The sequence below is a fragment of the Alnus glutinosa genome, chromosome 2 (assembly GCF_958979055.1).
Source record: "Alnus glutinosa chromosome 2, dhAlnGlut1.1, whole genome shotgun sequence".
Lineage (NCBI taxonomy): Eukaryota > Viridiplantae > Streptophyta > Magnoliopsida > Fagales > Betulaceae > Alnus > Alnus glutinosa.
The window spans coordinates 23,848,432-23,869,963 of NC_084887.1; the positions used below are offsets into that span (position 1 = coordinate 23,848,432).

The 21,532-nt window shown below is 36.6% G+C and overlaps 1 protein-coding gene across 1 annotated transcript; it reads right to left on the bottom strand.

Annotated features, from left to right (window-relative positions):
• Positions 1–16,461: 16,461 nt before the first annotated feature.
• On the bottom strand, positions 16,462–19,623 carry LOC133860393 (uncharacterized). Its single transcript, XM_062296010.1, has 4 exons — positions 18,617–19,623; positions 18,131–18,555; positions 17,987–18,034; positions 16,462–17,888 (listed from the first exon to the last, which is right to left on the bottom strand). Exons 1-4 carry the CDS (start codon positions 19,621–19,623, stop codon positions 16,462–16,464), a joined length of 2,907 nt encoding a protein of 968 aa, XP_062151994.1.
• Between the last annotated feature and the right edge of the window lie 1,909 nt (positions 19,624–21,532).

Below are 21,532 nucleotides of genomic sequence, written 5' to 3' on the forward strand. Positions count from 1 at the left end.
TGGCACAAGCATTACGGGCCATGTGCTGTGAGATGTGATCATGCTCCCTAAAGGATTAAATCTATCTGTTGTCAAACCAAGCCGGACGTTCCTACTCTCTGCCATAAAATCTGTATGTAAAATGTCAAACGATCTCCATGCCTCACTGTCGGCCGGGTGCCTCAATACGCCATCCCTAGTGCGGCCTTCTGCATGCCATCTCATATGGGGCGCAGTATGCTCAGACATGAATAACCTCTGTAACCGTGGGATGAGTGGAAACCACCTCAAGATCTTCACCGGGCATTTTTTCCTCGCTGATATGACCTCACCATCCTCATCTATATGTGTATCAGCCCTTCACTTAGACTCTCCACATACGGTACATGAATCTAATTCTTTATTGTCTTTCCAGAATAACATACAGTCATTACAGCACGCCGAAATCTTCTCATACCCTAGACCCATGACACTTAGAAACTTTTTCGCCTTATACGTATTATCTGGCAATGTCTCATCGCAAGAAGGCAACAACTGATTGATAAATTCCAGAATGTCTGAAAAAAATCTTGTTACTAATACCTCCAACGCACTTCAAATTATACATGTGTACAGTAGCACTCAATTTACTATGCTTAGTACCAGTGTGAAGGGGCTTCTCGACGGTCTTCAACAACTCTTGGTACTTCAATGCGTCCCCGCAAGAAGTATCTTCGTCAACTTGTTGCGGATCCATACTGACGGCTTCATCAACATCGTGCAAGCCGAAGGCGTCACGCAACATGGCGTGCATGTTATCATCCTGTTCCACGGCCACACCCCCCTATTCTGTGACTTCACCATGTTCAGTGCTACAGGCAGCGGTATCTGTGCCACTGTGATAACTCGAACACTGACCACGAATAGCGGACCCAGTCGTTGTCTCACCGTACATATACCACAAATTGTACCCCGGATTCATCCCTCTACCTCCAGTCAGGTGGGCAAGAACGTAATTTGGAGTGTGATGCTGGTTATTTCGACAATACTTGCATGGGCAGTAAATTTTGCCATCGACGGCCGTACAGTTACTAACGGCAAATGCCACAAACGCCTTACACCCGTCGTTATACCGTGTCGTACCCCTACGTGCTGACATTCAAGACTTGTCCATATTTCTCTGTATAGGGTTAAGAGACCGAGACAAATCATACGTCTTACAGTATAAACTTGTAAAAAATTATGCATGTCACGCAACATGGCGTGTACGAATTTTTTTTCTTTTAAAGGGTTCAGGGTTTAGGGTTAGGGTTTTAGTGTTTTTTTAGAAAGTTTATGAATTTTTTTTTTTTTTTTTAAAGGGTTTAGGGTTTAGAGTTAGGGTTTAGGGTTTTAGTTTTTTTTTAGAAAGTGTAGGAATTTTTTTTTTTTTAGAAGGGTTTAGGGTTAGGGTATGTTAGGGTTTAGGGTTTAGGGTTAGGGTTTGTTAGGGTTTGTTAGAGTTTAGGGTTTAGGGTTTTTTTTTTTAGAAAGTGTAGGATTTTTTTTTTTTTTTAAGGGTTTAGGATTAGGGTTTAGGGTTTTAGTTTTTTTTTTTTTTTTTTTTTTTTTTTTTTTTTTTTTTAAGGGTTTAGGGTTTGTTAGGGTTTAGGGTTTAGGGTTTTTTTTTTTAGAAAGTGTAGGATTATTTTTTTTTTTTTTTAAGGGTTTAGGGTTAGGGTTTAGGGTTTTATTTTATTTTATTTTATTTTTTATAAGGGTTTAGGGTTTAGAGTTTGTTAGGGTTTAGGGTTTAGGGTTTTAGTTTTTTTTTAGAACGTGTAGGAATTTTTTTTTTTTTTTTTTAAAAGGGTTTAGGGTTAGGGTTTGTTAGGGTTTAGAGCTTAGGGTTTAGGGTTTTTTTTTTTTAGAAAGTGTAGGATTATTTTTTTTTTTTTTAAGGGTTTAGGGTTTTAGTTTTTTTTTAGAACGTGTAGGAATTTCTTTTTTTTAAAAAAAGGGTTTAGGGTTTTAGTTTTTTTTTAGAACGTGTAGGAATTTCTTTTTTTTTAAAAAAGGGTTTAGGGTTAGGGTTTGTTAGGGTTTAGGGTTTAGGATTTTTTTTTTTTTTTTTTTTTTTTTTTTTTTTTTTTTTTTTTTTTTTTTTTTTTTTTAAGGGTTTAGGGTTTTAGTTCTTTTTTTTAGGGTTTAGGGTTTTAGTTTTTTCTTAAGGGTTTAGAGTTTTTGTCTTTTTTTTAGGGTTAGGGTTTTTGTTTTGTTTTAAGAGTTTAAGGTTCTTTTTTAAAAAAACAAAAACAAATATGGGTTTAGGTTGTTTTTTTTTTTTTAAAAAAAAAAAAAAGGGTTTATTGTTACGTGTTTAGGGTTTAGGGTTTAGGGCTTAGGGTTAGGGTTTTACGGTTATGAATTTAGTGTTTAGGGTTAGGGTGTTAGGGTTTTTTTTTTAAAAAAAAATGGTTTAGGGTTAGGGTTAGAGTTTTTGTTTTGTTATAGGGTTTGGGCTTTAGGGTTAGGGTTTTGCTTTTTGTAAAGGGTTTAAGATTTAGGGTTTATGGTTAGGGTGTTTTTTTTTTTTTTTAGGGGTTAAGGGTTAAGGAGCTTGGTTTTTTTTTTTAAAGGGTTTTTGTTCATAAATTATTTATTTAGGGTCATTTTATGTTTCTCAAATTGTTTTTTTAAGCAAATACCAAAAAGGAATAGTACGATATACTTGTTTCAATTTTATTTTAAACAATTCTATAATTTTATTTTTAAAAAGTGATTTTGTATATGAGGACCATTTTGTTGAGTCATTTTGCCATATTTCGGTTTTATAGAATTCCTAAAAAACAAAATATGATAATTGCCGAAAATGATAATAACAACACAAATTTGTAAATGGTAAAATATATCACCAAAAAACATACAACTGTACGCATGCATATTTTCCATGCATAATAACCAACCACAGAAAAACTAAAAAAATGACACAACAATATATGGTAATACTGGAATGATAAACAATTAAGAAAAATATATAAACAAATACTGTGAAATATATGAAATTTATTATAGCCAAAAAATGAAGGAAACAAATATTGAAAATTAGTCACAATCCTGTACTCTGTGCTGTAATATATATGATTCTTGTATTTTTTGTACCTGCATTTTTTGGGAGGAACAAATTAATACTATCAGCAAAAATAAAAAACACAAAAATACAAAAAACAAACTTAACATTATTACAGAGAGAGAGAGAGAGAGAGAGAGAGAGATGTAGAGATACAGAGAGAGAGGGAGGCAGAGAGAGATAGGGAGAGAGAGAGAGAGAGAGAGAGACATAGAGATACAGAGAGAGAGGCAGAGAGAGAGAGACATAGAGATACAGAGAGAGAGGCAGAGAGAGATAGGGAGAGAGCGAGAGAGAGAGAGAGGTAGAGAGAGAGAGAAAGAGATAGAGAGGAAGAGAGAGATAGAGAGAGAAAGGTAGAGAGAGGGAGAGATGGAGCGAGATATTAGAGAGAGAGAGAGACCGAGAACCGAGCAGAGAGAGGTGGAGAGAGGGCGTCTCACCGGCGGGAAGGGCGGATGAGCGTTGGCCGGGAGCTGGCCGGTGCGGCTGTGACGGAGAGGGAGAGAGAGAGAGAGAGAGAGGGAGAGAGAATAGTGATCAGAAATGGGTAGCTTCATATATATATATATATATATATATATATATATATATATATATATATATATATATAAGTTATTATTATATGATTATATTATTTGAATTTTAAAAGTTTTATATATATATATAAGCCGGAATTTGGCCAGGTGGCGAGCAGGAGAATTCCCGCGCAGCTGTTCTGGCCAAACAATTGGCACGTGTACTGAGTACACGTGTCCAATCCGGGATGTGTATTTAAATACACGTCGCCCATTGTATTTTTGTATTTAATTAAAAAAAATTATATATATATTTATATAATTTAACCACATTAAAAAAAAAAAATACAAACCCATGTAGCCCTAAATGTATGTACCGTACATATAGCTAAACCCTAAGCGCTAAAACTAAACCGTAAACTATAATTTAAAACTAAACCCTAACCCTAAAATTAAACTCTAACACTTAGTATATATACTATATTAAACCCTAAATAAAAAATAAAAACTAAAACCTAACCATAAAATTAAACCCTAACCCTAATTCTCTGTCCAAAAGTATATACTATATATATATATAGCTATAAACCAAAACTCTAAGTATATGTACTATATATATAGCTATAAATCATAATCCTAAGTGGATGTACTGTATATATCGGAACAATCTAATTTTGAACTGCTCATGATTTAATATATATATTTAAAAGTGTACAATAATAACTCGTGAAAAATATATTGACATTATTATTCATAAAATGTAAAATCAATTAAATTATAACTCATAGCCCTAAGTGTATATATTATATATACCTATAAACCCTAAAACCCTAACCCTAAGTGTATATACTATATATAGCGATAAACCCTAACCCTAAGTATATATACTATATATAGCTATAAACCCAGTGGCGGACCCAGGCTGGTAAAAATGGAGGGGCCAAATCGAAAAAAAAAAAAAAAAAAAAAAAAAAAAAAAAAATTGAGGGGGCAAAACTAAAAAAATTAAAAAATTAGGGGGTAAAATTTTAATTTTAATTTTTTTTTTTTTTTTTGTGAAAAAAAAGAAAAATTTTGGGGAAAATTTTGGGGCTTGGAGGGACCAGGGCCCCCCCTAGCCCCAATGTAGGACCGCCCCTGTATAAACCCTAACCCAAAGTGTATATACTATATATATTGATAAGCCATAACCCTAAGTATATGTACTATATATATAGCTATAAATCATAATCCTAAGTATATGTACTATATATATCGGAACAATCTAATTTTGAACTGTTCATGATTTAATATATATATATTTAAAAGTGTACAATAATGACACGTGAAAAATATATTGACAGTATTATTCATAAAATGTAAAATCAATTAAATTATAACCCATAGCTTTAAGTGTATATATTATATGTACCTATAAACCCTAAAACCCTAACCCTAAGTGTATATACTATATATAACGATAAACCCTAACCCTAAGTATATATACTATATATAGCTATAAACCCTAACCTAAGTGTATATACTATATATATCGATAAACCTTAACCCTAAGTATATATACTATATATAGCTATAAATCCTAAGTTTAAGTGTATATACTATATATATCGGAACAATCTAATTTTGAACTGCTCATGATTTAATATATATATATATTTAAAAGTGTACAATAATGACACGTGAAAAATATATTGACATTATTATTCATAAAATGTAAAATCAATTAAATTATAACCCATAGCCCTAAGTGTATATATTATATATACCTATAAACCCTAAGACCCTAACCCTAAGTGTATATACTATATATATCAATAAACCATAATCCTAAGTATATATACTATATATAGGTATAAACTCTGACCCTAACCCTAAGTGTATATACCATATATAGCTATAAACCCTAACCCTAACCCTAACCCTAAGTGTATGTACTATATATAGCCATAAACCCTAAATGTATGTACTATATAAGGGACTAAACTATAAGTATTTAATTCAGTATGTAGCGCGGAACCCTTAAAATAATTGCATTTACTATATATAGCCATAAATAGCAAGGTTACTGTATATAGTTTCTAAACCGTTTACATGCATGCATATCTATATATAGTATTAATTATAGGAAAATTTTTTAAATTTTGTTATGTTTGAAATTTTTTTTTTTTTTGTTTCTAAACGTAGATGGTGTACAAAACTAAACCCTAATTTGAACTATTTGGTTTAATTATATATATAGCACCAAGTTTGTTTAATTATGCATATAGTACAATATGTAAATTAGGTTAGGGTTTACGTACTTATTAGTATACTATATATATATAAATAAGGAACCTAAAAAGCATAAATTCCAAGTATAGAATTTACATATAGCTTTCAAACCTAATTTTATGTGTATAAGCTATGTACACCGTATTTTCACAGATTTGTATGGTTAATAAGATAAGGAGTTTTTTTTTTTTTTTTTTTTCAAAAAATGAACACAACACAATTTTTTTTTAATATATTTTTGGGAAAAAATAACAGTTTGACACGTGTAATAATACACGTGTCCAATTGGACACGCGTCCAATTGGACGAGTGTATTTTTACACGCGTCCAAATGGACACGTGTAATAATACACGTGTCCAATTGTAATACCCGGAAAAGACACCCCACTTAAGCTATTAAAATATGTGCATAAGTATAAGGCTTAAGAATTGCTCTTAGTCTAATTAAGTTATGCATGTAGAGAGTTAGATCAGTAAAGTTAAATCGATCGAGCGACTTTTTGGTCGATCGAGCGATTATAGGTCGAAGTCGATCGAGCGACTTTATTTTCGATCAAGCGACTTCGCCCAGTGCAGTGCAGTTTCCACTAATTGCAAAAATTGATTTTTCCACCTAATGATTTGGGACCCACACGTGGTACTTGATGCCAAACAATCATGCCCATATTTAGTTAGCCTAGTTAGTCCATTTTGGTTGAAGCCCAACTAGATTTCCTTAGATATCATGCAATCATGGACTAAGATATGGAATAGTTACCTATGAGATTTGAGCTATGGATTTGAGGTGTTGGCTGGCTCAAATCCGGCCATTGAGATGATGATTTGTTGGTTAAATCTCAGCCCTTCAAGAGTGCTATATATAGGTTGCATGGGGAGTTGATTTTCATGAAGAAGAAACAAAACTCTAGCCAAAACTTTCTCTTACTCTAATGCTGTAGAAGTAGCACGAAAATCCTCCATTTTCACCTCACTTTCCAGCACCTAGCAAGTCAAATTAAGCTCCAAAACCACCTTCATTCTCCCACAAAATCAGTAGTAGAGTGTGAGTGGAAACCTCCTTTGTTTTGAGACTAAGAAACCAAGCTTTGCAAGTGGAATTCTCTTGGACAGCAACTCTCCTCCACTCTTTAAGTTATTGGGGAACTTTGGGTGAGTATTTTCTCCCTTAAACTTCTCATAAGATCAAATAGTTCTATTGTTATTTGAAATCATGACTTGCTCTTGCTTTTAATTATGCATGTTGTATGAAAAGTTGGCTAACTTACATGTGAGTATATGTGTAAGCATGTGGATGAGTATTTACTACATGAGATTAGTAATTTAGAATGGGTAAATTGTGTTTTAAAAATGGATCAAGAAATGTAAGTGTGAGAGTATATATGTTGAGGTTTTGATATATATATATATATATATATATATAAATAAATAAAAAGAAAAGAGGTGAGCAATATCTAGGTGTGTGTGTTATAAGGATGTGTGAATTAAAGAAGAGTAAAATCATATGTGTGCTTGATTATATGACAATGTATCCTTATTTTAAGGTGTGTTATGTGATGGACAATTCTAGTAGTGCTAATATAAGAGTTGGTGAGTAAGCACTAAAATAGATAAATAAGAGATCATGTTTAATCTGTAGCCGTTGCAATTTCTAGGAAGAGGTCTAGTAATAATAATGATTTCATAAGAATGCTTTATTAATTCGCTATCATCCTATGATGGTTGTTATGCAGTTGTAAAGGAAAATATTTGGAGCAGAAACTAGTAAGTATCTCTATACTTACTGAGGAGGAAGCTGGTTGATTTTTCCTATAATATTATGTTTACTGCCTTATTTACTTGGTTGCGCATGTGGTTTTGCATATTTTATCATTTTAATAATCTGTCTAATAACAAGCTGTTGGATCTAGATCCACAGTGGGTACGCGAGGCTTCACATGAGTTCCTAGGTTCTCAGTGAATGAGGAGATACCTGAAAAGAGAATAATAAATACAAAAACTGGTGTACCTAGGTCACCAGGGATTCCGAGGTTTCCAGGAGCCTAGGCTCCTAAAGAAAATAATTAAAAGTTAAAGGGAGGAAGCCCAGGCTTCAAATAACACGTTAACCGTGCCTAGGCCAACAGAGGAGTGAAAAAAGGGAAATACCTAAAACTATACCCTTAAAACTGTCATTGCTTTATGATTACGTTTATGTTCATTTTATGTCTATGACTCGCGATCATGGATTATATTTTGTATATACATGTGATTATATGGCCATTGCATTGTATTGCATTAATTAAATAAATCAGCACTCATATTATTATTGAAAACAGCGGACTCAGTTTAGTGTTTATGTTGTTTTCTTCTCTTTGTATGGTATTTGTAATGGTTTAGGCTATGAAGAAGAAGAAGACTATCAGGACTATCCCGCCACCTAGATGGTTCCTGGTTCAGCTTTTGTAAGGCTGGATAGCCTATATTTTGGGACTACCCTGTTGTAGTCCATTAGCCTAACTTAAGGCAGTTCTTATAATTCTCCAGTTATATGTAGATATTTGGCTTGTATGATTATCTAGCCCTGTGAGGCATGACTGATATTACTGTTTGTATAATTATGCTAACTGGCTTATATATATTTTGAGATATTTCAGTAGTAGCTCTGAGGTGTCAACCTATTCCCAATTTACATTACATTTATTCCGTTGCCAATAATTACTTCTGATAAGTTAGTAATGTCTTGTGAAAATTCAAAAAATTTCACTTACGCTTTTTGTAAAAGCGGGGCGTTACACCAATTGGGCACGAGTATTAAATACACGCGTCCAATTGTGAAGATGGTACAATTAGACACGTGTCTCAGAAGACACGTGTCAAATTAGACGCATGTCTACAGTTTGTAAAAGCGGGGCGTTACACCAATTGGGCATGAGTATTAAATACACGCGTCCAATTGTGAAGATGGTACAATTAGACACGTGTCTCAGAAGACACGTGTCAAATTAGACGCATGTCTACAGTAACCGGTACTGTAGACACGCGTCCAATTATGTGATTTTTTGTAGTGCCTCAACTCTCTAGAAAGGCTTTTACTCGAGCTAGTTTCTTAACACATCCCAAAAGCAAAATTTTCCCGCTTTCCTAATCACTTTCATCTTTATATAACGTCACAACCAAAAAAATAAAAAACGTACCTCGTAAAAAGCTAGCATTAGCACGACCGCAAATATATGTATGTTTTACAAGTGGGACAACCTCTATTCATTTGTGTTGTATATACTAACCAACCCCACTTCTGTCATGAGGGGCTAATATGTACGTCTTCATTATTGTTTCACTGTCCCAAAAATCCGTCACCATTTTGAAGCCATTAACATTTGCCATGATGGTCTGGATTTTATGTGAACTTTGTGATTTCCTTTTCAGGTACCAAATATTGCTGGCCATGTCAGAGCATGTTCAAAGTTTGACATATGAAAACTAAGATTGGGGCTTCTTTTTGGGATTGATTTCGAATTATATCGCCCTCTTACCATACACGAATTAAGATTCCTTGTAATTTTCTATTTATCCCAATAGCTTGTTTGTAATGAACAGTTGATAATGAGCCACGTCAACCACCATAAAAGAATAAGTCAAAAAAGCAAAAATAAAGGGTTGATTTAGGGGGAAATGGATTCTCCCCAGTTCAAGAGTCTAGGGATATTTTTGTCTTTCATATTTTTTTGAACAAAAATGTCCCTGCATTATAAGGGACTATATACTCTCTTGTTTTCTTAAACCGGAGAGAATCCTAAGACGTTTTAAGTATGATTTAGCCACCTTATTAACTATTTGAAGTGGTTTGCTAGTCCCAATAAGGCGGTCAACCACTTAATAAGAGGACAAGGGATGATCAAACCACACTAAAACATGCTTCAATAGTGACTTGACCAAATCTGTTGCCATCAACCTATTTTGAAGTGGTTAGTCAGCCTCAAAAATGTGAGTTCTTCATTTGTCCTAATTTTCAGTATCTCCAATGGATTAGGATCCCATACAATTTAAAAAAAATTTAAAAATCTCAATTTTCTTTAAAATCAAGTCATTTTTTGTCAAAATGACGTGAAAAATGTTGCATATTAAAGATATGACATGTTAACTATGAAACCAAAAAAAAAAAAAAATCATTCCAAAAGACTTTTTATTCACTTTTGAAAAAATGCTTCTTTCTAACTAAATCGAAAGACAATTTTTTTTTGTTTAAAGCCTTTATACGACACAAAAAAGTTTTTTTGCTCTCATTTTAGCTAGATTAATTTGCTAATATGAGGCATTTTTTACATTCAGCGGATTTTCTTCCCATCACGTAAAAGATAATTTTTGCTACAGTGATTCTCACCCTGTAGAGAATTATTGTAGCAAAATGTTTTCAAATTTTTTTAATCTTTTTTTTTCTTTCTCTCATCTCTATTATTAGTCCTTCATCTCCCTCATCATTTCTCATCTATTCCATTGGGCATGTACTCGTAGATGAGCACATGCGAGCCAAGCACTAGCTGGTAGGGGAGGGTAGCCTTGTAGACGGCACTGAAGCCACTGTGGGCGAGGAGGGCAGAGGAGGAGTCTCCTCCCAAGCCCACGCGCAATGAGCAACGGTGAAGGTGACGCGTTCTTGCTCTCTCTGCTCCACAAGCAGCACCACCATATATTAATTACCACCAACATCACTAACCTTCGCCACAACAACAATCTCTGACCGTTGATCCTGACGTCGCAGCTATTGGCCCCACCCTCCCCTTCGTGACGTACACCACCATGGTTGTTCAAATATTCCAACAATCCCGATCTTCCTTTTCTTCTGCCTCCTCGGCCCCACTGGCTCTCTCCTCAACCTTTCCCTCCGAATTCCTAGGGTTTCCGCAAAACCCTTTCCCTCCTCCTCGGAATTAGTTTTCCGAAAATCAAATTCCACCAAATCACAGTCTCTTCGAAGACGATTCCAGAAGAGTACGGCGGTTATGGGAGAGCTTGCAGTGGAGGAGAACTATGCGATGGAAACGAATGTGGTGGTGGTGGTGGTGGTTGAGGGGGTTATGGTTGTTGTGGAGGGGTGGGGATGGGGCGGGATGGCATGTCTGTAAATGTAGTGGTGAGACAGAGTGCTCAAGGAAGAAAGGGTTGGCTGATGGATATATTAGACATTTATCTTAAAAAAAAAAAAAACAAATCTAAAAAAAATTAAAGAAAAGAATAAAAAATCTGTTGAAACGTGTATTAAAAAAAAAAAAATTAAACTAAATAATTACACTTTCTATTTAGATATTCTACATAATCCTACCATGTAATTATATGTTTTTGCTCTATAGTGAAGTAGGAGCATAAGTCTAGACGTTTGCTAAAAGAGATTTTGGCGGGCCTTTACGCTGGGCTAGGTTATCATTGTATGTGGGTTAGTATATTTTGAATATTGTCCGATTATATGTGAAACAAAATAACCTGTTAAAAAAAAGGGGGGGGAGGAAGAGTGATGGAGTACTGGGTGTAAGTAACTGGGCACTAAGAGGCTTCTGATATTTATTTGTGCCATTTTTAAACACCAAGGATACGTCTCAACTCTCAAAGTCTCTCAATAAAGCAAATATGTATGTGAACGTGACTATTTTCTTATGGGATTAATCATTACTTTTTAACTATTACTACGCAAACTCATTCCACCTTTTTCGGAACGAGATGACAAGGTACAAATTATTCTGTATTAATTTCCAGTCCTACCCACTTTTTTTGTTTAGACCAATTAAGTATATAGTACGTACCATAAATAATATAATGTTTAAATTAATTAAATAATCTTGCCAATCTTCCTTAAATTGTTACTCTTTAAGAACTAAAAAGAGTTTTATTCGCGTACCAAAATATTAAAAAGATAAACATTGCTAAGTAAAAGACTCTTTTCTCTTTCTATTTAGCTCCCTAAATGTGACATGCACTACAAGAAATGGGACAAGGTCGTCCTTCTTAAAACGACGTCATTCGTCAAAAAACCATCTCAAAATAAGTCATAATTGAATTTAAAATAGATCACTGTTGATTTTTTTATTTTTTATTTTTTATTTTTATGGAAGGGTAAGTTTAAAAGCCATGTCACGTGGAGAATATGAGTCTTGCCTATAGCATTACTCAAGAAAAGATTTAATAAATTTTACTAATTAAAATAAATGAGGAAAACATAATTATTACAATACTAATTAATGACACAAACAAATAAGAATAAGTACCATTGCGTACTAATTTTTTTGAAGTGTTAACTTTTTTTGTGTTTCAAGTTTATTAGAGGGCAATTTATAATAGTTTAGGAGGCCTTAACCTACTATTTTTATTTTTATTTTATATCCTTGTAATTTTTTTTCAAGGTTTTTGGGGTGCTGAGAAGAAAAAAGAATAGAGTGACAAACACGTACCATGTGTGAGTTTTTATCTTAGAATAGTTAAATTAATGAAACTAATTAAGTATTATAAGTCCCAAATCCATCCAACAAAACTGATTGCAGAAAAAAAATACACTAAAATATATTTCCTAACAATTTGACCAATATATGTTCATCATTATTGATATATAGAAAGTCTTAATTAAAACATCTCATATTGTGAATTAATTAAACTCGTAACCTTCACAAGCTTTGAATTTATGTTTTATATGTGTGTGTGTGTTTCACGGAAACTTTTAGACCCAAAAACGAATGAGATCGATTAAACAAAAACTCATTTTGAGATGATTATTTTGTGATACTGATCTGTAAATTTTATAGAATAATTCTCTCAATACAACTAATTTATTAGAAATAAAACTATCTTTTACTTTTAGGCATCATTGTTAGGTAAATAGATAAAGCACCAAATTCACCAATGCTGTAAGTAAAGTCCTTCAAGATTATTTGTGTAATGGATCCAACGAGTCTAAAATTTGTATTATTATGTAAAGATACACTACAAAAAACTTATACATTAGCGATCAAATTATTAGTTGCGACACCAATATCGTTGCTAAAGATCACTAATTAATTAGCGGAGACCTATAAAGTCAATAGTTAGTAGCGACTTTAAGGTCAGTGATAATAGTGGCCGCAAATATAAGTTAGATATTAGCATCGACTTCACATCACCGCTAATGATCCTTCATTAGTGGCGAGCCTCACATGTCGCCACTAATAATATATCTATCATAGGGGTCGCCGCTATTGGTCCAATATTAGTAGTGACCTACGGACCGCTGCTAATGTTAGGCCAATAGCGGTGGCGTGCAAAATTATTATCAGCAACAACACCAACATGTGGCCGCTAATTGTCATTTGCATCCAACTATTACCAACTGCCGCATTAGCGACAACATGTCGCCGCTAATGATTAATAGTAGCGACAATTGCTCATCGCTAATGAGCAAGTTTTTCGTAGTTTCCTTAAAAACTTAAATGGTAGTTTACGTGGTTCTTTCCATGTCAGCCACTAAAACGTGAACTGTCAAGTGGCAATTTACATGATACTTACCATGTTTATAAACTGATTTGAAAGTCTATGTAATACTTATCATGTCAACTACTAAAATGATGACCGTCATATATATAACAGCCCACGTCACACTCATTTTTGTAAAAAGTGATTTCCCTTATCAGTTTAAAATGAATTGTAATAAAAATTATAGCACTCCAAATATTTTTTGTTTAGATAAAGGTGTACTCGGTTTAAATAAGTTAAGCAATTACGAGAAGGCTAGGGAATGAAAATGAGATAAATTCCTTCTGACCTACTTTTTGAATCAAGATGACTACTGTATTCTGTGGATAAAAACTATTCACATAATTATTTAGATTTTTTTTTCCCCAAAATTTTCAGCTCTGCTTGATTGAAAACGAATACTTCATTTATGTAGACAATTAGAGAACCAAGTCCACATGTATCCCCTACTCCAGGAGGGTTAAAATTGTATATATCGAAGAATCTTTATTTGGAGAACATCAACGATAGCTACGCTCAGACTTCTAGCATTGCGGAATTTCAACTCGATGGAAATTGTTTTACCAGCTTTAATTTCTATTTTGGAGGATTTTTTGTCAGATTATAGAGTCATTTTACATTTATGTTTCTTTATTTTTGGGAAAGTCTTTTCGCCTCAATATTCAAGGCCAGAGGCAACCCTGATTACGAATAAAGACAAGATTTTTAACGCACGATCGGCTGAACAAATCGATCGTGAGAATGGGAGGCTACTCTTGTGGATAAATGACAAACCCTCTCAAAGCTGCTGCTCTCCCATTAGCTAGAGATAGAACGTCCTGGTTTTGTCTTGGAGAGTATGGCAACCTAGCTCCTTGTGATCGAGGTCCTCCACCACTTTCGGTGGCTTCGCCAATGGAGGAGGGATGGTTTTTTTAACATCTCTCCTCCCTTTCCCCCCTCCGTTTGATCTCTCCGTTTCTCATTGTTCTTCCTTTTTTTCTTTTTCTCCACGAAACTCTTCAGCAGCTCCCTCTCTACCTTTGGTCCACAAAACCCTGCCTCTGCACCTTGCTCCGCAATCGTTCTTCCTCCGATGGTCGTTTTGGTATTGGGATGGTTGTAGTCTTTAGACCTGGGATGGTCTAGGACCAATCTATGAATTTCGATCACTCCCGGCTTTAGGCTAGCCGCTACACCTTGTTTCATGGGCCCTCCGCTTCCTAGGGCACCACTGCTCTTCTTTATCTGACATCCACGCACCGGCTCATGAATCTTACTCGCAAGCACGTGTCCTACAAGAGTATTGACTTAACTATCGAAGGCTTGCCACTGGTTCCTAGTTGACGTCACTCTAGTGATTCTCTCATTGTTTTACAGGTGGCCTGGTGCTCAGTTTGGCCGTGTAAAATCTTGTATCAATTTTTAACCATATTTAGAGTACTAGCTGCAGCAGCTTGTCTTAAATTTTCTTTAAATTTAAATAACTAAATTATTGTCTACTTCCCTATTCAAGTAAAACTCTACAATAGCTTTCTTATTATTTTTCTATACCATTCTAATATTATATCAAATAAATGCTAAGAAAAAAAGAGAGGCAAGAGAGAGCTATTTAAATATTATTTTAAATAAATGTCAAAGAAAAGAAAAATGAAAGAGAGTAAAGAGAAAGTATTTTTATAATAAAATAATGTTAATGGAAACAAAAATGCTACCCTTTGAATTTTTTGTTTAAGAAACACCAAAAAAGTCTATTACATGAATTTTATTTTTATTTTTATTTTCTCTACAAGAGTATTGACTTAACTATCGAAGGCTTGCCATTGGTCCCTAGTTGACGTCACTCTAGTGATTCTCTCATTGTTTTACAGGTGACCTGGTGCTCAGTTTGGCCGTGTAAAATCTTGTATCAATTTTTAACCATATTTAGAGTACTAACTGTAGCATCTTGTCTTAAATTTTCTTTAGATATAAGGAACCAAATTACTGTCTATTTCCCTATTCAAGTAAAACTCCACAATAGCTTTCTTATTATTTTTCTATACCATTTTAATATTCTTTCAAATAAATGCTAACAAAAAAAGAGAGGCAAGAGAAAGCTATTTAAATATTATTTTAAATAATTGTCAAGGAAAAAAAAGGACGAAAGAGAGTAAAAAAAAAGTATTTTTATATTAAAATAATGTTAATGGAAACAAAAATGCTACCCTTTGAATTTTTTGTTTAAGAAACACCAAAATAGTCTATTACATGAATTTCTTGTTTTTAGATCTTTTTTTCTATATTTAAAAAAGAAAATGAAATTTAGAGAAAGTATGATAATTACAAAAAATAAAAAATAAAAAATCGTTCTCTACAACATATATAAGAGAAACAAATAATAGATGACAAATAATAGATGGCAAATAAATAGATTCATATAATAGATAAACAAACGGTAAAACGCATGCATATAATATAGAAGGCAAATGTTAATTAAAGCCGGGCTACATTCTCGCCAGTTTCTCTAGTTAGTTTCATAAACAACGTACGGAGAAGCTAATCCATATAGGAATTCCCTACATTGGGTATCACCGTATGCCGGAGGTTGACTCCCCACAATATATATATATATATATATATATATATATATATATCCTACAACCTAGTCTCGATCTCTCAGGTCTCAAGCACCACGCAAGGAGGTCTGCCACCGCAGCCTTTGGCGCCACTACCGCCTCCCGGCCACCCTAGGACTATAAAGCGACCAAAAGGCATAGAATATGCAGAAACAGTGTGATAATAATAATGAACGAGGGGCAATTAAGAAAACCGTATAGTAAAGCAATGAAGCATATATGTAAAAATGAATGAAGGTCCGGCGATCTAGGTTAACATACACCACCAATAAGGAGATGGATGTACAGTGAAAAACAGAAAACACTGTTGGACTTGGACATGAATTAACTTCTGATTTGATATGATGGAACAAACCCTACAAATCTAACAAATCTAGAAGCCACTTTACCCGACATCCGCCGCCATTTCACCTCCAAAAATCTCAGACCCTTTAAACCCTTCCTCCATTTTAAGGTATCTAAATTAAAAGAACGCCCTCCAAGGCTACACCAAAATATATTAAAAGCCTGCCCATTAATTCCATTTCAATCAGATCGATCAGTACCCTCCAGCTGACAGAGATGACTGCAGCTGAAGCAGGTGGTGATAGCAGTCGGCTACAGTTGGCCTCTGCTCTGGGTTCTGGTCCAAGCACCGGTTCTGAAGCTCCCTCAGCATCTTTGGGACCCCAGCCAACCCACTTGTTTTTACCAAATACCCCACCCCCCACACGTCCACTTTCACCCCATGCAATCCCCTTCCCATCTCTGGCGCTTGCCCACCACGCGCCACCTCTCCCTCCACCCCGTGCGGATATATTTGTGGCGCACCCACTGCATCCTCAAACCCGCACACGAACCACTCGTTCTCCCTGTCGCTCCGCCGCATCACCTTCTCCCAACCCAACCCTCTGTGCATGAACGATAGGTCGTGTAGCGCCACCAAAGCCTTTGTCACGTACTTGAGAGCCTCCACAAGTTGCTCACAGTTTGTTGGCTTAATTTTGCACCCTCTGGGCTTGAACACCAATGCCAAATCTCTCTCCGATGATCGGAAAATGAATTCCGCATGTGGGATTCGGTGATCAAGATAATCGTAGATTTCCTTCACTGCAACCCATTTTCTTTTGCTCGAGAAAATTCTGGTCACCGTATTTGGTGTCATTTCCATGACATTTCCATTACCCATATCAACCCTCTCAAAATCGCTATAAGCAAATAGCTTGAAATTACCACCATTCTTGATGTTGTTGAAGCACCGGTCAGCAAGCAATGGCAATAAGCCGGCAATCCTGTAACACGGGACTAGGGCTTTGAGTCTCTCCACCGGCGAAGATAGGTCCAGTGAATACAAATCTGTCCGGATAATCCGGTCCTGCGCCCGGCTTAATGCACAAAAAGTTACCGAAGACCCAACAGCGTAGTAGCCCAATATGTAAGGAAGATCCGCATACGTCCATAAAAGTTTTTCCGCAATTGAAGACGATGGATCCAGAGCTCCCTCCCTTGATTGGTCAACCTCCTCTCCTCTCCATAAACAAAAGTTCCTGACAAAACCCGTCACGTTTGGCCATTGATCCTGCAACATCTCAGCCGACGCTGAAGAGGGTTTTCTTATAAAAACCAGTTCAACCGAACAGAATTTCGACACAATCCTGTTAATGCAATCATCCCAAAGCCCAATAAACGAATCTCTACTTGTGGCGGTGGCGCCACTGATGCTAGGGTTAGCTCGGATTATTGGGCTTAGAATATCATATGTGATGGCTCTACAGTCTAAAAATTCGGTGGAGGTTGTAAAGAACAACTCTTTCTCTTGGGGCAAGTCCCTGTAAACATCTCTTCTCAGTGGAAAACGCAATTCTTCCGGTGGTGGCTCTTGTAAATACCATGAGAGCTCAAACAAGCTTGGTACTGTTTGTGGTGGAACCCTCAAACAACCTACGTAGTACTCAGTTGGGTCTTGAAATTCCCATGGAGGAATAGCTGCACCAACATCATAAAACAGCCGTACATGTTTCTAAATCACAATCTAGCTAGATATTAAGAATAAAAGGTTAAGAAATTAAATTAATTCTACTTACATCTTGTAGAGGGTTCGGTAAAGGGAAGCTGGATTCTCTCAGTGAAGCCTGACATGAATGAGAGACGAGTTATAGGCGGATTCATTCATGGATTATGTAGAAGAGGTAAAATGTTTTGAGTTTTTTTTTTTTTTTTTGTGTTACCAGAAGAAGGCGGTGCGGCAGAAGAAGACTTTCTTCTACCGAAGACTTTGACTTGTTGTCCAGAAACGAATCTGTCAACCGAGAAGCCTTTAACAGGGCCATCTTCAAAGGCTTCCATGGTGCAAGGGACCATGGCATCGTCAAAGAAAGTGAGCTCATCGGCACTCAAAAAGCTTGAGCCTTGGAGCTTTACTCTTCCTCTACGGTGCTCACCTTCTTCAGCCCACAAGCTCACTGATTCGTCCCATGTCATTCGTATCTTCCCAATCCGACGAAGCTCTTTTGAAGATGAAGACAATGAACCGCCTATAATGTCTAGAGGAGACTCAAACCCTAGTAAGCTCCCTCTGCCACCATGGAATAAAGCTTCACTTCCGCTCACTATAACCAGTTGTTTTGCCCGAGCTACATAAGATAGTATAAATCTTCGTTCCTGAAATTTTCATTCCCAAATGCAAACTAGAATAGAGGAAGAAGAAATAAAACCTACCTGAAAGAGGGAAGTCATCTTCTTTGAATGGCGCGGGTGGAGGCAGATCTCTTGCTGTCCGACTGTCATCAACAGCGACAATTCCGGAACTTCCTCTACTCTGTTGAGATGTTCTCATTTTTGACCCCATGAACTGCGAAAGCTCTTCAAAAACTTCTTCATCAAACGAAGCCGGCAATCTATGGAGCTTCCTCTCATAAGGAGAAAGCCTAAAGTAACTCTTTCCGACCTGCTCTCTCTCACCCCCTCTCTCCCACTCGTAGACCTTCCTGAATTCTCCCAACATATTATCCCACTTAGTCCCGGCAGTTTTAGCATCCCTATTCACCCCATGTCTTTGCAAGAAATTGGCAACGTCTCTATCTTTATCGGCTCTAGTTTTACCTCTAGTCTGCCCGCTCTCTAATTGATCTGCTCTTGAAGATGAACCCGACCCACCTGACCCGTCCGACCCGCCTTGGTGTTGAATCCTCCAAGCTCTAGCCAACCACAGCATCTCGTTTGGCTTCCAGACCGGGCTCACATATTTCCCTTTTCTGATTTGATGGTGAGCTTGCTCTCCCTCCGGCTTGTTTGTGTCCTGCCCGGATGCGGCGGAAAGAGAAGGCAGAGGCGAGTGAGATGGAGAAGAGGCTGTATCCGAGGAAGAAGCGGCGCCTGCGGTGTGGGATTGTTGGGTTTGTGGGTTGGTCGGGCTTGATTCGGTCAACTGGGTCTGTTTTTGTTGCTTTGTTGTTGGAGATGGTAAAAGCTTCCACTGCCCAGTATATCTAGGTCTCTTGGGATTTACAGCCTCGAATTTTGGCTCAAATGGAGATGAAGTTGCGGCGCTCGGAACATAAAGAGGGGTAGAGATGAATGGAGCGACGATCGGCGGAGACTGTTGGTGATGGTGTTGTTGTCTTGTTGATTCTGTTGATTCCTCAAGCGGGTCTTTGGGAGAAGACGAAATTTGTTGCTGTGGTGGCGGTTGCTTCTTGGCAGTATCTCCCTTGTCACCCATCTTTGACAAAATGGGGCAAGAACCAGAGGTTGGAACTGGTTGGGTTCTTAGTTTTGTTTGCTTAGCTTGGTATTAAAAAACTCAGAGGCCGGACTTAATTTGCAGCCGGATCTCTTAAAGGGAAAAGTCACAAATGAAAGTATAGGGATCACAGCCACGGTAAAGCAACAGAAAAAGAAGGAGCAGAAAAAGTCGGGGTTGTGGAACTGCGATGATTAAGACGGTTCAGTTTATTAACCAGTTAATTAACTGAACCACGGAGAAACTTGATGTGTAATTTTGACAAGAGAGTACGACATAGCATGATTAGGGAGGGGTCATGATTGTAATCGGACTGAGAAACGCGGCTCTGAGAATTAACATTTGTTTTTGTTCGAGAGTATTTAATGTTGTTGGTGTTTTTGTTGTTTGGAATGGAGAAATAAATGGAGTGAGAGAGACTTCCTGCGTACATCAAGGAAGTGAGTAAGTGGAAACTGTGAGTGTGAGGGAGAGGGGTATTTTGGTTTCAGACGACGATGTGGACTGCTCGAATCGATGGCTCTGCTCCAAATACTCTGTTTATATATATATATATATATAAAAAGCTATGCTCATGATACTCATTCATAAAATAAAATCATTCTTAGCAGCTTCTTTTCTCTTTTCATCAATTTTTTTTAGATATAGAGAATAAAACTACATTTTACTTCCCTATAAAAAAATACTCCACAGCAGCTTCCCATAATTTTTCCCTATATCCTTAAAATATTATTTTTTACTTTTTACTTTTTTTTTTTTTATTCATCTCTTTTCTTCTCTCTCTCCCTGTCTCATCTTCTCTGTTCTCACCCAAACTCTGTCACACCGAAACCACCACCAACCCACTCGCATCTCTGCCTTCCACGCAGCTGAGCCATCCACCAAGCCGTCCACTGTGGGTATTGGTTCTATACTTTCAGGTTGGGTTTTTCGGCACTGGAATCGTTGGGCTTCTCGTCTACTCCTTTTCCGGCGTGCTTTTCTACTCTGTCCAGTACGGCCGCTGCGGTTGATTCCGGGAGTTCCGCAGGTCAGGCTTTCAAGGCTTATTTGATTTCGGCAGGGTCTGGGATGATTTCGATGGAGGCTTCTGGTTCAGCTTCTTCTTCAGCTTTTTCCGGTGTCCTTCCAGGGGCGGCAGTGCTGGTTGTGACCGGATGTCCCTGCCTTGGTGAGCTCCGGGTGGGGATCCTCCTCTGTCTGAGGCTAGCTCTGGGTTGCTAGAGCTGGAGGCGGCCGAGCCGTGTTCAACGGAGGGAGAGCTTCTCGACGAAGATAAATTGAGAGCATTTCGCCGGAAGATCTCCAGCCTACGGTGAAGATCTGTGTGGACAGGCTTCAATCTACGTTTATCTGTGGCAGGGTTGAACAATTTTCATGGAAGAAGATGAAGACGGAAGAAGACGAAGCAAGTCAGTAGCCCTTGTCGAGGATTGTGGGAGGAGAGAGAAAAAAAATTTATGAGTATAATATTGAATAGGAGGTGAACAGTGCTTCCCAATGCATTGGGAAGAACTGTTCACTTCCCAGGGAATGGAAAAGGGAAGGGAAGCTGCTGTGGTGTAGTTTTTATGACATTTTTAAAATTTTTCCTAGAATGTAGGGAAGGGAACCCATGTAGGGAAGCTGCTAGTAATGCTCTAAGTCGCCACTCTTAAGCCATATCTTTTTGATCTATTTTGTTTGTAGCTCTCTCTCTCTCTCTCTCTCTCTCTCTTCGTCTTTTTTTTTTTCAAAAACAATTGTATATTGTGTATTAAATGGGAGAGAGTATAAAGCTGTATAATGTTGTAAAAATTATTATTGAATTTAAAATTTAATTGTGATTTATTTAAATTTTAATGGTAATTTTTATTAGTGCGACAAAAACTACAAAACAAGGTTTTTT

Excerpts from the sequence above, each read along its gene's own strand:
- LOC133860393 (XM_062296010.1), bottom strand. The coding sequence starts at position 19,623 with ATGGGTGACAAGGGAGATACTGCCAAGAAGCAACCGCCACCACAGCAA. Across the intron at positions 18,556-18,616 it reads GACTTCCCTCTTTCAGGTAG|ATTTATACTATCTTATGTAG; the intron begins GTTTTATTTCTT and ends TCAGGAACGAAG. Across the intron at positions 18,035-18,130 it reads TGCCGCACCGCCTTCTTCTG|GCTTCACTGAGAGAATCCAG; the intron begins GTAACACAAAAA and ends CATTCATGTCAG.